The 15,914-nt window shown below is 47.0% G+C and overlaps 2 protein-coding genes across 2 annotated transcripts; one reads left to right on the top strand and one right to left on the bottom strand.

Moving 5' to 3' along the window:
* LOC144101331 (COMM domain-containing protein 3) lies at positions 1 to 756 on the bottom strand. Its single transcript, XM_077634438.1, has one exon. The coding sequence runs from the start codon at positions 694 to 696 to the stop codon at positions 136 to 138; it is 561 nt and encodes a 186-aa protein (XP_077490564.1). The 5' UTR covers positions 697 to 756; the 3' UTR covers positions 1 to 135.
* Positions 757 to 4,446: 3,690 nt separating this feature from the next.
* On the top strand, positions 4,447 to 13,609 carry crc (bZIP transcription factor crc). The gene is made up of 3 exons (XM_077634439.1): positions 4,447 to 4,583; positions 9,366 to 9,584; positions 11,669 to 13,609. The coding sequence occupies exons 2-3, from the start codon at positions 9,494 to 9,496 to the stop codon at positions 12,859 to 12,861; spliced, it is 1,284 nt and encodes a 427-aa protein (XP_077490565.1). The 5' UTR covers positions 4,447 to 4,583; positions 9,366 to 9,493; the 3' UTR covers positions 12,862 to 13,609.
* The last annotated feature ends 2,305 nt before the right edge of the window (positions 13,610 to 15,914 follow it).

Genomic DNA, 15,914 nt, shown 5'->3' on the forward strand with positions numbered 1-15,914 from the left:
GCTGCAACACACCGAAGCAGCAGAAGGCGGGCACGTTTGTCACGGTGGCTTATACATCACCGGAAGATACAATGTCCTTGACTCCAAACAGTTTCCGCTAGTCCACTTTATTCACAAGAACGGGGTCCGGCAGCTTCAGGTACCGCCCCCATGGGCTTTGTTTTCGACGCACTTGGCGGCGTCCCGTAGGCTGTGCAGCAAGTCCTGCATCTGTGCCATGTTGCAGGTGAACGACAGGGGCTCCGAGGACTTGAGCTGGACGTGGAAGACTGGCTCGCCGATGCGCTCCAGGTGGTTGCTCTTCACGCGATAATCGACGCTCCAGTCGACGTCCGTGACATGGGGCGGTCTGCGCCCGATCTGGCTCAGTTCGACGCGCACCAGCTGCCTGTTGGCCGCGTACTTGCGTGCCAGGCTTTCGGCCCGGGCCCCGGTCATGCCGTACTCTTCGAGGCGCATCGCAAACTGGGAATCGTCAAGGTTGAAGCGCGAGCTCTCCAGCACGAACGCGATCAGCCCGGCGCAGCCATCTTTGAAGTCGTCTGCTGCCGCGTAGTCCTCCCCGTTCGGCTGTTCTTCGTCGGCCGTGACTACTCGGAACACTTTGTCGAGCAGCTTGGCGTAGTCTGCGTCGCTCACCTTGCGCGGATCGGCTGCCTTGGCGATGCCGTTCACGAACGGTTCAGCAAGCTCCATTCTCTGTCCTTTCAACTTTTCCGGTCCGTAAGCGTCCGCAGCTGTCCGCACGTAAGTTTATTTCACGGCACCGGACGTCGATTTTGCTGGCGCTTCTGTTCTTCGCGGGATTTTTGAAAAGTCAGTTGCAAGGTCAATCCGTACGTGTACCACATGTAGGGAAGATAAATGAGTAAACAGAGTGGGGTAGAGAAGGGGACGTAAATAGTGACGTTCGGGGGGGGGGGGGGGGAGCAGATCTGGTTTATCGACCCTGGTTTATTGTGTGGAATTAGTAGGTGCGCGACAAATAATAAAAGAGGATCTTGCCCAAGGCTCTCCTATTCACCTATTCAAATGGATGAGGGTGAATTTTTATGACGCAAGGGCATCTAACCAAAGAGCGCCATAGCGCAAGGTGTTTTTCTACTCAAGGTGAGGTCTATAGTGAACTAGAACATTCTATTTCATTATAGTGAGGTCAAAGACCCATTTCCCAAGCATTTCACCCTGAATAAGCCGAGCACCAAACCAGGGGAAAGCTTCTACCCATTGTATCACCAGTGGACGTACCCGGCGGCACTGGGGATCGAACCGCGCACCTCCCGCATGCGAGGCGTCAAATGGATGAGGAGTAACTCCTAGAGCTGTGCACGGGCCGCAATTCTGAGCCCACACCCGGCCCGGGCCGTACACTACCCCAGGCGGCCCGGCCCGACGCTAAAGAAGCCTGAGTTCGCCCGGCCCGGCTCGGCCTTAGGCCGGGTTAATGCCCGGCCCGACCTGCAATAATCAGTTTATTTAAATGACCTTTTATTGTTGAACTCTTGCATTCCATACGCATAAAACGCATTCCGAGCCTCCGCTAGCTTTCGTTTGCCTTTTGTTAGCGTTTGTACTTTTCTCCCGTCCCTGTAGATTCCATTTTTGATGAATAAATACATTGCACTTCCTGCTGTACCTACATGCGAGACGACAAGCATACTTTCGCATAAGGTACGCAGTCGAGATCGGGGAGCCCGACCGGCCCGTCCGAGACACAGAAAGCCTGGCCCGGCCCAAGCCCGAGTAAGAGAATCTCCAAATGGCCCGAGCTCAGCCCGCGGGCCGGGTCCGGGCTTTCGGGCCGGCCCGAGCCTGTGCACAGCTCTGGTAACTCCTACGCTGAACTGTCATTCGACGATGCTGTGTAAGACATTAGTACTCATTGATCACCACGTGGTACAGTCGAGCCCACTTATAACGAACGCTCGCTTATTATGAACGGGTGCGGTACTACCGTCAAAAGATACATATGGGCAATGACAATTCGTCGCAGATACAACGAACAACATTGACCGTATCACTCGGTTATAGCGAACAAGGAGGAGCAGTGAACTCACCCCGAGGTTGAAGATGTCGCGCTTCCAGCAGACGCGGAGTAATAATAATAATAAATTGGTTGTCGGAGATGGGAAATTGCGCAGTATTTGTCTCGCATATCGACGCGCACCCCAACCGCGCCGTAAGGAAATGGATAAAGGAGGGACTGAGAGAAAGAAGGAAGAAAAAGGTGCCGCAGTGGAGGGCTCCGGATTAATTTCGACCACCTGGGGATCTTTAACGTGCACTGACAGCGCACGGGTGCCTTAGCGTTTTGCCTCCATAAAAACGCAGCCGCCGCGGTCGGGTCCGAACCTGGGAGCTCCGGACCAGTAGGCGAGCGCGCTAACCACTGAGCCGCCGAGGCGGGGTTCCCTTAGGACGTTTTAATGAAAACCTAGTACGGCGAGAAGTTTTGTTTTTACCATAGAGTTTCTTAATTACTATTAACTAGAGGGAAAGCTCCATGGCGCCTCGCCTATGCATCGGCTTCCTCGAGACCACCTGTACCACCGTGGGCGCTCTAAGCATCATGGGGCGGAGAGACAACAACTTGGCCAAAAGATAATGAAAAAACAAACGTTGTTCGATAATTAAGAATCTCCTATCATTCAATATCCTGTCTATAAATTGTAACAAACGAGCAGAAAAGCATGTAAATGCAAATTTTGCTCAAAATAAGCAATGGCTTGCTCTCCTATTGGCCAAGAATTGCAGACCACAAAAGCCGACATTTCGTGCTTAACAAGCGCATTTTTAAAAAGAAATGTTTTTGAGATAAAGTGCTGTCGCTTCAACATTTTATAGGGTTTTTCTACAGCATTTCGAAAAAAAACAACAACCTTTTATTGGCGGCGTGTGCTGTTACGTTTTTGCTACTATGGCTTTTGCACACTACTTTAACGCCGAAGTTGTCTGCGCGCGGAGCGCCCCTTGGATACGGAATTAGACAACTTATAGTAACGCCCTTCTGTGTTCCTGAAAAAAAAAACCTACTGTCTCGCACCAAGTAGCTCATCGCCCCATGATGCTTTGAGCGCCCGTGTAGGTTCAGGTGCAGCGCCGCCAGCTTTCCCTCTAGTTAATAGTAAGAAACTCTGTGGTTTTTTTACAAAGGCTAGTAAATGGTGGATTTCGGAAGTCTGTTTGATAGGAGTGAGTTGATTTTCTGATTTTCAACTCACTCCTACCAAACAGACTTCCGGAATCCACCATTTACTAGCCTTTGTAAAAACAAAACTTCGCGCCCCACTAGGTTTCATTAAAACTTTTTGCCGAGGATTAGTGATTTGTAACCGAAGACTGCATGCACGTGCGTGGAAAATACAAGGTCAAGGAGGTTAAACAATGCAAATAGTGCCGTTTTTCTTGTCATAATTAGATAAATAAATGGCAGCATGTTATTTGTTTTTAAGTTTAAATTCATATTTTAAATTTTCCTTATGTTTGTATTTTATTGAGTTTTTTTAATCTTACCGGAACACGTTATGAACTCTTGGCGAACCGCCATGTTACTTGTCAGCCCATAGATAACGGCTGGCATTTCTCGGATGGTTGCGAAAAGAAATCTGCTACAGCCGGGCATGATTGGCGCTTTTGGTGTTGGCCCCGGTGATGGAAAATTGACATCGCTAAAACAATATAACTGTTCTTTGGCAAAACGTGCCTCAATGAAAACGAGCAGCAGCCCGCATGTCTAGCAACGTAAGTATCATCATGGCGGGTACTCCGCGCATTCCTCCACACCATTCGTGTCGTGTGCACACTCCAGTTGTGAGGGGCGCACCAGCGCTACGTTGCGGAAGACGAGTGAACTGTGCGAAATAGGGGACTCGGTCGCGGTTAGCATTTCTCGGTGTTATTATTGCTGTCGGTTCACTTATTCGAGCTATGAGAAGCGCCGTTTTTTGGCTTTTGAGGCCAGCGGAGAGCCTTTAGGCCTCTGTGCCTGATGCAGTGCGGTTCGGGCTACCGCTCCGACATGGAACGTGTTTAATCATGCATTTCTATAAAGTTTCTGAAATTCCGCCTGTCACAGGCGCGGCTTTGCATTTCAGCCTCTGCCTTATATTGTTGTTTGCAAGAGCGATGAGGCATTTCTTCAGACACACTTCATAAACACAAAACAACAGTGGCTGATGCAATCTACGACACGTTCTCGACATGCTCGCGACTGCCGCTCCGACGGCCTAAGCACAGCCATATTGGTTCATCCGCCGCGACAGAAAATAGGAGCCAGTTTTGGATGTTAATAAAGGCTAGAAATAAGATCTCGAAATTATTTTCTGTTTTTAAAGTGAGATAAGCGGCAATAGCGAAGTAAACCACGCGCCTAGAATTAATTTAACTAGCGCAAAGAAGTTGAGAAAGAGCGGATGATTCTGCCCTATCGCGCCGTCAACCGGACTACATTCTCATTCGCCCTCATGTCACGGATACAGCTAGATCGTCATTTTTCTGCTCTCTGGGAACCCCCATTGTGATGGAATAGTTGTGTCTCACGGCTCGCACCGTAAGGTGCCGGCACCTTCAAACAGCAAAATGGAGTAAGTGCACTGTTGTCTTCCGCCTCAGTCGCGTGAATTCCGTCCTGCGGATCTTGATACCTAGACGGCACGTTTCCGTGTGCCTGCTTCCATTGTTGCTTTTGAGCCGGTGTTACGGGGCGACAGACGGTGGTTTTAGCGTAGTATGATAACAGTGCCTTTCGCGCTGTCATTGAAAACCGAATTGCAATTATTTAAGGGTATACAACCTTAGCTCGGGGCATAACGCGTGATTCGTGGAATCCGGGGTCATGTTACAGGGTCTTGCATAACCCGCCCGCTTAGGCAGCTGTCGACTTGTTGGACCCCTCTCGAAGCGAGGTCGAAGTTTATCCTGTCGTTATTGGAGTCTTGAATGTGTTGCATACGGCTAGCCGGAACTACCGCTCGGTTCGTTTACCTTGTCCTCAATCGGGTGTTTGACGTCACGGTGACGTCATTTCGGACGCCATGTGGGCTGCGATCAGCCTGTTGCGGCGAAGGCGTCAATTCCGACTCCGACTGGAGTGTTTCTGTTAGGCCGTGTATGTACGCTTTGTGCATCACGAAGCCAGACTGCTTTTAAATAAATATTTAGCATCTTCGTGAGGTTTGTTTTCCTGAAGACATTGAGGATTCAGTTTCACTTTCGTTAAGAAAAACGCTGCATCTAGCGCAGTGTGCCTTGGTGTATGATTTAGGGACACAGATGGCTACAATAAAATTGTTCATTGCTTATGCTGCAGATAAAATGTATAACACGGTAATAAAGAAAAGCTACGGGCATTGTTTGGGGCAATACCGGACGTTATTCTTCGAACCCACCAGCGGTGTGCGTTGAAAGGTCTGGCTTGCGAACTGATAATGGCCGACAAAGCGGATGCTTTTCTGCGATAATTCAGGCGCTGAGAAGGTCTTGCGCGGCAGCACCTGACATTTGAGTGTCGACGAAAGGGGCCAATGACGAGACTCGTACGCGGCAGTGGAAAGACGTTGAAAGCAGCGCTAGTGTTTTTCTTTTCTTAGCTAAAGGTTGATTTCCCGAGAGCATGTTGGTTTCGAAATTCCCTCCTCTCTCTCTCTTTTTTTTTTGCAGCTGTAAAGCAGCCTGTCGGAAAAAAGCGGTGGTAGGGTCGGTGATGGAAAGAAACGGAGAAAAGAAATTGAATTTTTTTTTGGGGGGGGGGGGAGGAAATGGCGCAGTATCTGTCTCGCATCTTGGCGGACACCTGAACCGCGCCGTATAAGGGTAGAGGTAAAGGAGGGAGTGAAATACGAAAGGAAGAGGTGCCGTAGTGGAGGGCACCGGAACAATTTCGCCCACCTAGGGATCTTTAACGTGCATTGGCATTGCACAGCACACGTGCGCCTTTGTGTTTAGCCTTCAAAGAAATGATTGTTTTTGAGGAAAGGCGCACTAAGCTGTCTGGCTACGTGGTGGACACCTCAACTTCGCCCTTGAGGGAATGGATGGAAGAGGGAATGAAAGGGGAATAGAGAGAAAAAATGAGTTTGAGGAAATGAAACTCGCAGTGATTCTCAATACAGGGTGGACACCTCAGCCTTGCCATGAGGGAAGGTGTGGGTGTAATCTTTAATGTGAGGGGCAAGGCGTGGTAGCACCTTGTTGCCCTTGGTGATGTGAGCAGGAAGGGGTTAGATAGGAAAGGCGGGTTAAGATATCTTAAGCATGTTGCAGTGGTGGTGATTTTGAAAATTGGTAGTTGGGGAAAGGAAATGGCGCAGTATCTGTCTTGCATCTCGGAGGACACCTGAGCCGCGCCGCCATGAGAGAAATGGACTGAAAGGGAGAAAGGTGTGGTAGTGAAGGGCTTTGGAATAATTTGGACCGCCTGGGGATCTTTCTAACATTCACTGAGATCCTACAGCATAGGGGCGCAATTACCCCCCCCCCTCCCGCAGTAGGTTGGAAACTGTACTCCAGCTGAGTAGCTAAGTGCCCTAGCCACAGTGTGATGATTCTGGTCATTCTTGTTTTGGGCACACCTGATGAGGGTGTGCAAAAAATCCCAACCTTATGCTTTCTCATGACTGCTGTCTGGTGCAATAGGTTTAAATTGAAACATTGGTGCGCTGGTTTTGTTTTAAATTCTTGTATGATTGAGCCACTTGGTACACCTGAACAAGTGTGCAAACTGCGATACCATTGCAGTGACCCTAACAGAGCTTCAGAGATTTTGGGTAGTTCTGAAGTCACTTGGCCAAATGGCTGTCACTTAACCTGTGGGGTGCATATCAGTATCTGAATAAAACAAAGGAAGCTTTATTGGCAAATATTTAACAAATCTGAGCAAACTAATGTTTTATTGATGAACATTTAATAAATTTGAACAAACTGTAATGTGCTGCTGTTAATTAGCAATTTATTTATGACTAACATACTGTTGTACTGTGTAGTTAGCACACTTAAGATTTAGGATTGCATAGAATGCTGATAGCACTATCCTGTACAAGAGATGATTTTGAAGTGTTTGTTGCTTTTCAGATATATCCATGCCTTTTTGCTGATAACATTGAGTGCTATCATACAGTGCTTTTACAATCTTTCTGACCACTTTGAAGGATTCCTTTGCATGGGCCCTGGGGTTTGCATGCTGGCATTTGGTATGCTCTTTTTCTAATGCGCTAGTGTTTGGGTCCCGTTAAAACAGAAAATGCAGGGGCATTGTGCAATGTAACCTGTGTCGAGTCATGTGGAATGTGATGTCACATGTGAATTTGTGGAATGAAATTGATCAAAAAACATGACACATAATGTAACTTAAACGTCGCCTCATGTCTCACAAATGATGCAACTTTATAAAGTAAATGACTTGTGCCGAAAGAACACTTAAGAATTCTAGTTGGGGTTACAACCTGTGGCTCTTGGGTTTCAAGCGAGATATACTACCTCTAGGCTGCGCAGGCATGTCCTTGTATGGCTCCAGTACAAGTGAGGGTTTATGTGTATGTCATGTGGTCTTTCACGTAAAGTTGCATCTTAAGACTGCGCTAATGAGTATGTGTGTATTTATGGAGGTTCTATTCACGGAAGTAGTCGTTAAGCAAGTTGCCATTTGTATATTGGTGTTTCATATCCTTTTTGCTTGAGGCATCATATTAATGGTGGCATGAGGTAGCTATTGAAACACCCCGGCAATCTGATGCATGCTGCCCCAACAGGTGGCGTGCGAGTCATTGCTCAGTTTTCATGTCTGTGTGTTAAGAGAGTTCGTTGAAGGGGCCCATTAGTGCTATCACATCATACTCTTAATTAAGGCGGAGCTTAAGTGTCGCCTTAATATGTTTTTTTTTCTTGGAACATGCGTTTAGCGTCAACACTTGCCTTATTCGTAAATCTGGTACAGTGGGAAACACGGTAGGCCGAAGTATGGAACGATAATCTCAAAACTGTCGCAAAGCCCCACGCCTTTTGGTTGATATGTCTGCTGGTTCGCGCCTACCAATAGGAGCAGGGCTCTGTAAGCGTATTGTGACTGTTTTGAGATTGTGATTGTCCCGTAATACGGCCCCCGTTGTCAGCAAATTGTGGGAATGGAAATCTGGCCATGCTGCTCGGTGGGACTACTGCCATCATCTGCTAGAACAATCCTAATCCTGCTAATGCAGTGTCGAGTTAATTTCATCCTTTTCCAGCATATTGCCACACTGGTCTACTCAGTTGGCTAGGCATTCTGTTCCAGAGTCATGTTTTTGCAGGTTAGAAGTATTTTCAATTTACACAAAATTAACCTGGGTGGTTGGCAAGTTGAATTTGTAAAATTTGATTGCAAATTATGCAACTAACAATGTAGAAGAATTTTATAGTCTTGCGACACCAAATCGTACAAAAGGCAGTGTCTTTCAAGACTACGCAGCTGGCCTTTAATAATAAATAAGAACCTCCTACGACTTTAGAAAAATGTATTTCAACATTTAGTTTAGATTTATATAAATATATTTGTTTTTTGGGCAAAATCAGAAGTAGCATTTGTGGCGCTACACAAACATGGCATAAAACACAACTATTTCAGTGACCATTGAGATTTGCCATGCAGCACTGACACAACTCCTTCGAGTTTGATAGCTGTTGAGAATCTCGAAGGCTTTTGAATTGAAACTGACTCTGTGACAGGGGTATGACAATACCACAGTTGAATCACACCCATCTTCCTTACTTAGTTAGGCCGTCGTGGTGACTTAGTGGGTATGGTGCTCTGCTGATGACTTGAAATACGTGGGTTCAATCCCAGCCGCGACGGTCGAATTTCGATAGAGGTGAAAGTCTAGAGGCCCGTGTACTGTGTGATGTCATTGTACATAAAACTCCATAAAACTTACTTCGTTAAATTTCAAATTTGACAGATTGTAACTCGTACTCCACAGCCAGTTACCTATGCCTTACATGCCAAGAATACCGACCTTTTTCATTTGGAGCAGAATTTCGAAAACAGAATTCGGTGTACCTTTATCGGCATTTTTTTTTTACGGTTCAAACCAAAACGTCCAAACTGTTAATCATAGCCTTTGTGGCTGCAACACCATTTAAACTTTTGCAGCTTCTAGTAAGGACCACTGTAATTGGATGAGCCATCAGAATGCCCATTTACCATTCTATATTGCATGGCCTGTATATGCATTAAAGAGGGGCTGTTCAGTTGACCTGGGCATTCTGATATTGGTGTCACTGTGATATCTGGTGCTGTTTGACGTGATCTTGGTGCAGGGCCTAATCTATTTAAGTGCGAAGTTGCAACTTTGGAAAGCTGAAGCACTCACTGTTGTGGTTTTGATGCCTTGCAGGTTTTCAGGCTTTAACGCCTCTCTGCCTGCCTACACCCCGGCAAGTCAAATTGTTGTGGACCATTCACATCAAAACACCACATTAGTTCAGTCTTCTCATTCAAGACTAGGAGTCCAGATTACAAAGCATGGACGCAAGTTGGGACCTGGATTCGATTGTGGAGCATTGTTGCTCCAAGCTTGCCCATGAGGGCGAGCTACAATCATTTGAAGATGCAGGTATGGGACCCTTTTTTTTGTACGTGTCTTGTTTCTGGGACTTATTTGGAGGTGTTGTGATATAAAATTCAGTGATTCTGGAGCAGGACCTGTGTAAGTCTTTTAGTCCCTGCTGCCATCAAAGTTCACCAAGTGGAGGCTGCAAAATGTGATGTCTGCCAGGAAGTGTGCATTTGACGGGCCTTACAGTTCAGCCTCGAGGAAACGGAGTCATGGTAACTAAAATATCTGGGAGTTGGCGTTGCTATGCTGTGGAGCATTTCTTGCGTGAATCCTATACCTGCATTTTATAATTTCTTGTAACTTGTTATTTGTGGTTATTGTGCAAATGGTTTTCTTTTTTTTGTGTGTGTGTGCTACGCTTCAGCATAAAGCTTCCCACATAAAAAATGCAGTGCAAGGACTGTTGTGTTCCTGAAATCAGCTGAATACCTTCGACTGTACGCATCTCTTGGAAATGGTGCGAAATTGTTCAATGCTGGTGAGGTGGAAGAACAGCACAGCACAGTAGCTTGATGTGTCCTCATGCCTGTTGAATCTCGTCCTAGTGCTGCTTCCCTCAAATGGACTGGAGTGTAGCATAAACCTTTTTTAACCCTTTGACACGCTATGTACACAACTGTGTACAAAGCGAACCCGCAGCTTTTCTTGGGAGTGACTGCACCTAGTAGTGATTTCTTCAATTCAGATGATTTTGGCATCTTTCATGTGGTAAATAGGGTGGTTTTTTTATGCTACTATTATAGTAAATGCAGTAAATAAAATTTCACGAAAAAGTGAGCACGGTAGCATGTCATGCGCCATTTTTGTGAAGACATATTTTGCCGTGAATAGTAACATCATTTTTTTTCACAATTCTAATTATAATGTGCACATTTGAAATAGAAATTATTGCCACGATCCTTCGGGTGTTTACTTGATAGGGCACAGCATTTCGTTGTCACTATTTTCATGTTTACACTATTTGCATGTTTATAGGAGGTATTCCGAGGCCTGAATTGGGAACAGTTGGGAATAAGAATAAATGGAGAACACCGAAATAATCTGCGATTCGCTGATGACATTGCCTTGCTCAGTCACTCAGGAGGTGAACTGCAAATCATGATCAATGAGTTAGACAGGCAGAGTAGAACGATGGATCTAAAAATTAACATGCAGAAAACCAAGGTAATGTTCAACAGCCTAGCAAGGGAACAACAGTTCACAATTGGCAGCGAGAGCCTAGAAGTGGTGACGAAATACGTCTACTTAGGGCAGGTAGTGACAGCTGATCCGGATCATGAGAGCGAGATAACTAGAAGGATAAGAATGGGGTGGAGCGCATATGGCAAGTTCTCGCAGATCATGAGTGGCAGTTTACCAATTTCCCTCAAGAGAAAAGTGTACAACAGCTTTATCTTACCAGTACTCACCTACGGGGCAGAAACGTGGAGGCTAACGAAAAGAGTTCACCTTAAGTTAAGGACAACACAGCGAGCCATGGAAAGAAAAATGGTAGGTGTAATGACCGGAAGCGGGCAGAGTGGGTGAGGGGACAAACGCGGGTTAATGACATCCTAGTCGAAGTCAAGAGGAAGAAATGGGCTTGGACAGGGCATGTAATGCGAAGGCAAGATAACCGCTGGTCCTTAAGGGTAACGGAGTGGGTTCCAAGAGAAAGCAAGCGTAGCAGGGGGCGGCAGAAGGTTAGGTGGGCGGATGAGATTAAGAAGTTTGCAGGCAAAGGGTGGATGCAGCTGGCAAAGGACAGGGTTAATTGGAGAGACATGGGAGAGGCCTTTGCCTTGCAGTGGGTGTAGTAAGGCTGATGATGATGATCATGATGATTTTCATCAATTATGACACTTTGTATTAAGTTTTGCACATCTCTTCAGTAAAATAACTACTAGTATTTAGCACTGGAAAACTAGCAAATGGTCTTTTTAATGCCTAAATACACTATTTAGGCAGGAAAATGTTTCTTTTCAATGAAACAAAAAAATGGCATTTCAAAGGGTTAAGTGTACCTTTAGCTGTGTGCCTGCACATGCGATGTAGCTTCTTGGTTGGCACATTGTTGATGTACGCTATTCTTGTGCTTGCAGGCAACCTAGACTGGCTGGACGAGAAGGTGGACCTGTCTGCCTGGACCCAGCTGGACTTCCCGGATGACCTGCCCTCAGTGATGTTGGAGGCCAGTGACCTCCAGGCAGCATTCCAACTTCCTCAGTCCAGCAACTGCGGCGTGGCCCCAAAGCCCTATGGCTTTTGGGAAAGTCAGGCCGCTTCTCCCTATCCTAATTTCCTGTCCCCTCCCGTCTCCCCGACACCAACTGCCGTTGTCCCAAACGTCGATGTCTTCATCAACTTTGACGGCCAAAACCATTGTGAAGCCAGCCATGCATACCAGAGAATTGACGGCGGTGAAACTTCGAGCGCAAATTCACTTTCGCCACCACCAACTCCGTGTGCCTTGGGTGTCCCGTTTGTTGCAGCACCAGAGGAAAGTCAGTATGCCGTGGCATCCACACCAGCATCGCCGTCGTATTTTGCAGCCCACTGCAGCCATGTGGGGTCACCAGTTGAGATTCTACAGTCTGACGAGACTGCGGGATCACATTTTGAAGTATCTGAGGAGTTCCCCTGTGTTGCCAAATCGGAACCGACATCACCCTTGCAGTTCGCGGACAGCCGTGCTGCTTCTCCAGTCGAGTCTGTCATCGTGTCCATTGATCCGGTGAGCCCGTCTGCCACGCACGACAGCCCCTCGACTGTGCTGGATGTGGATGACACCGATCTTGTTCCGTTTGACAAGCCACAATCTCCAGCAAGTTCCTGCTCGGTGCTGTCACCAGCCTCTGTTGCAGAGACTGTCACCATTGATGTGCCAACGTGTGCAAGCCCAGGCCGCGAAGTCGATGGTAGGTGTGAGGACGATCCGATGGATGCCGACTTCATGCCAGAGGCCAGTGGGTCCGATTCGGAGTCTGGGCTTGACTCTACGTCGGGAAGCGAGGCCCCACCGCCGCGCAAGAGGAAGCGCACAGTCCAGCGTCGGCCCCGAACTAGCACGGATAAAAGCAGCCGCAAGGAGAGGAAGCGTCTTCAGAACAAAGACGCGGCGACACGCTATCGACAGAAGAAGAAGAAGGAGTTTAGCAAGATTGAAGAAGAGCTTGCTGCACTGGCAACGACGAACGTCAGCCTGCAGACGGAGGCCCAGCGCATTACTAATGAAATTTCTTACCTTAAGGGCCTGATGAGAGAGCTCTTCAAAGCAAAAGGGCTGATAAAGTAATGCTCAAAATAATTTGAACGTATCACACCATTTTCAGTTTCCCTTCTAAAATGCACCCAAAACGTGGACACCCAAGTAAGGCGGCAGCTGTACGTAAAGGTCTCACAGAAGGCATTCAGATTATGAATGTGCTGTCATTCGTACTTTAATTTGCGTAGTGTACAACAATGTACAAACAATCAAAGTGCATGCTAGGTAGGGTTGAAAACATGTCAGCAGCAGATAAGGTCAGCATATGGAGCTAATCTAAATCTTGGGCCACTGCGTACTGCTGTTTTGTAGCAGTAGCTACATTACGCTGGCATTTCGAGCCTTCAGCGTGGTGGCGCCATGGCTGGTCACATGGTGCGGAGCAGCTGCCGGCGGCGCAACTGCCGTTGGCGAACCAGAGTAAAGGGGGGGAGTGGAGTGAGTTCCACTCGGCCAGCTGTAGCTATCGTGTTGCTCCAGGTTTAATCAGAGCTAAACCACATTTTTTTGTGTTGTGTCTTGAAGGTAGGCACATATTGTAGTGCACACGTGGTGGAAATGCAGTTGCTACATTTGACGTTGTTGGTGAAGTTGTGCGTTTGTGTTTCGGCAGTTTGGTGCCTTAGTTCATTTTGCTGCCTTTACGTCACGATATACCCTGCATAGCCCATTTTTACTCTCATGTCATTCCTGCTTACTTTTTCTCAGGATGTCTATTTATGTACCCGCCAGTGATGTGCATGTCATATGCATAAATAAAGAAAAACCTGCTTAATAATGTGTTTGTAATACTATCGTCATATGGCTCCACTGAGCCTGTCATCAGCACTCAAACATTGACGCTTGAAAGTTCAGCACACAAGTTGGCCTGACGCCAAGCTAGTGCTATATCATTTGCACAATTTGAATTGGCTGTCTTGCAGATGTTTGGTTGAATTGTTGGGAAACTCCGATGCCTCGGGGATAGTGGCTGTTCCTGCATGCATACCACGGCTTGTAAACCCAGGGATTTCATCAGACCTAAGAGTTGTAAAAACAAAACTCATTGCCCCCATCACTCCTTTGTAGACGCATGCCCCATATCAAGTTTTGACTATGGCTGCATTGTTGGCACACTTTTAGAGCATTGTCAGATTGGACGAGCACTCGAGTGTTCGATGTCTGAAGCAGTTTACTTTCCTTACAGTAGTAACAATGTGATGTGCAGAGCCATTAGGTGAACATAGAGTTACATTGCTGCCTCTTGTAGTGTCATTGCATTGTGCTGGCTTCGCACAAGAAGCGGGCTATGCTGCTTGCTGTTTGGAAGCTCTGTCAGCCGCCTTGATCTCTGCGCCAGCCAGAGCAGCCAGTTTCATCAAGTCAAGCCTTTTTGCTACTACTATTACATATTTCGATCCTCTAGCCATCGCGCCTGTTCCACACGTAGTAGGAACATTTTTTTTTACCTACACTGGCTACACTAGTGTAGCATGGCTCCATTTTTTTTTTGCCTGCGTACCAAGTGTAGCTCTGCCTACCTACACGAACGCATTTCTTTTGCGCGTAGTGTAGCACGAGAACTGCACTTTCTTCATCGCTTTCTTTTGAGGTGTAGGCTAGCAGAAGAAAAAAGAAGGCATGCGTTTCAAACGCACAACGCCATTTTATGGTGTTGAAATGCTGCGAGCGGTTGCAGCGCAGCCTCGCAAGTCCGTGAAGTTCGTCCGCCTGGACGACGGCAGTATAATGGCTGTGCAGTATAATGCCACCCTTACTTTGAAGGTGAAATCGCTTACACGACTGAAAGTGAATCTTTAAGTCTGGTGAACGGTACCTCGCGTTTTGGTAAGCTATGTTTGTTTGGTTGGTATCTGCACTGAGCGACCGACGTGAAAACTTATTTTGCATACATGGTCATCCACGTATCTATGTATGTTAGTGTGAAGCACACGCCTACAGTATCGTCTTACACGTTTGTGTATTAATACGGCGGCACCTCAAAGCGGTCAGTTAGCCTGCTGCCCAGAAACAGCCATCGAGAGTCGCACCCTGTATGCTGCGCAACGCGGTTTCAGCGCGGCGCAGAATGCTGTTCCCCTAGTCTCAACAAAAGCGTGGATTTGTATTTCGCACAAGGAACTCGTCGTCGACCCTTCGTCCGATGATGAACTTGCTGTGCAAGAAATTTAGTGACAATTGTCCATGCGTCCTCTGAGCAGACAATATAAGTTGGTGCGTTGCGCTTCATTTGAGGGGAAACAAAAATGTCCTTTGCATTTTTTTTTTACGTAATACCTAAACCACTCAAAAACTTTTTGCAGTATACATTTTGTTTAATCTTATAAAATATGTCGACTTAAGTTCCCGAGGTTGTCGTCTGCTCCAGAGGAGGACTAGGCTCATGCAGACGAGTGCAGAGTCTTCACATCGCAGTTTTAGCCCCGCCCTCCTCACCTGCATTAGCTTGCACGAAGTGGAGCTCAGTGTAGGTTAAAAAAAAATAGCCCTAGTGTGTAGGGGCAGTCTTGCTAGCAGCTGGCACTATGACATAACTCGTGTCCAATACTACCTACAGGCATCACAAGTCTTATTTCAGGTTAAATTTTTGAAGCTTTGTCTCCGTTGTTGGGAATCTGCATAATCAATTCAAAATGACGCTTCCCCTATCGAACAATGGGCGTCTCCATCCTACCAAAGGAATGCAGCATCATGCTTTCCCACAAATAGCACCACATCACGACGAGTAAATGAATGGAGGCATTTGAAGGGTTGAGCCTCGTGTAGCGGCAACGAGAGTGACCTTTTTTGAGCCGGTTATTTAGTGCAGAGTGCTTGAAAACGTACACATTCAAGCAAAGCTGGTAAAAGCACTAAGTGGGTGTTGTGAAGCGATGGAAAGAAGTGGCAAGGCTTCGTTTCGAACCACCGAAAAATATTTTATTGGGGTCTTTCTTCCGCCGCATTCAACGAAACACCCAAGGAGGCCTGCAGCCACCTCCTTGCAGTGAATGCACACACTGTCATCCAAACAGCTTCGATTCGCGCGCGCTTATAAATTACTGTACAAGGAAAGCCCTGCATCCGCATCTGGTGAATAGCGC

Source organism: Amblyomma americanum, chromosome 8 (genome assembly GCF_052857255.1).
Source record: "Amblyomma americanum isolate KBUSLIRL-KWMA chromosome 8, ASM5285725v1, whole genome shotgun sequence".
NCBI lineage: Eukaryota > Metazoa > Arthropoda > Arachnida > Ixodida > Ixodidae > Amblyomma > Amblyomma americanum.

Bases quoted from the DNA above. Each gene is read 5' to 3' on its own strand.
- LOC144101331 (XM_077634438.1), bottom strand. From the start codon at position 696: ATGGAGCTTGCTGAACCGTTCGTGAACGGCATCGCCAAGGCAGCCGAT.
- crc (XM_077634439.1), top strand. From the start codon at position 9,494: ATGGACGCAAGTTGGGACCTGGATTCGATTGTGGAGCATTGTTGCTCC. The intron at 9,585-11,668 runs GTATGGGACCCT...TTGTGCTTGCAG, and splicing joins ACAATCATTTGAAGATGCAG to GCAACCTAGACTGGCTGGAC.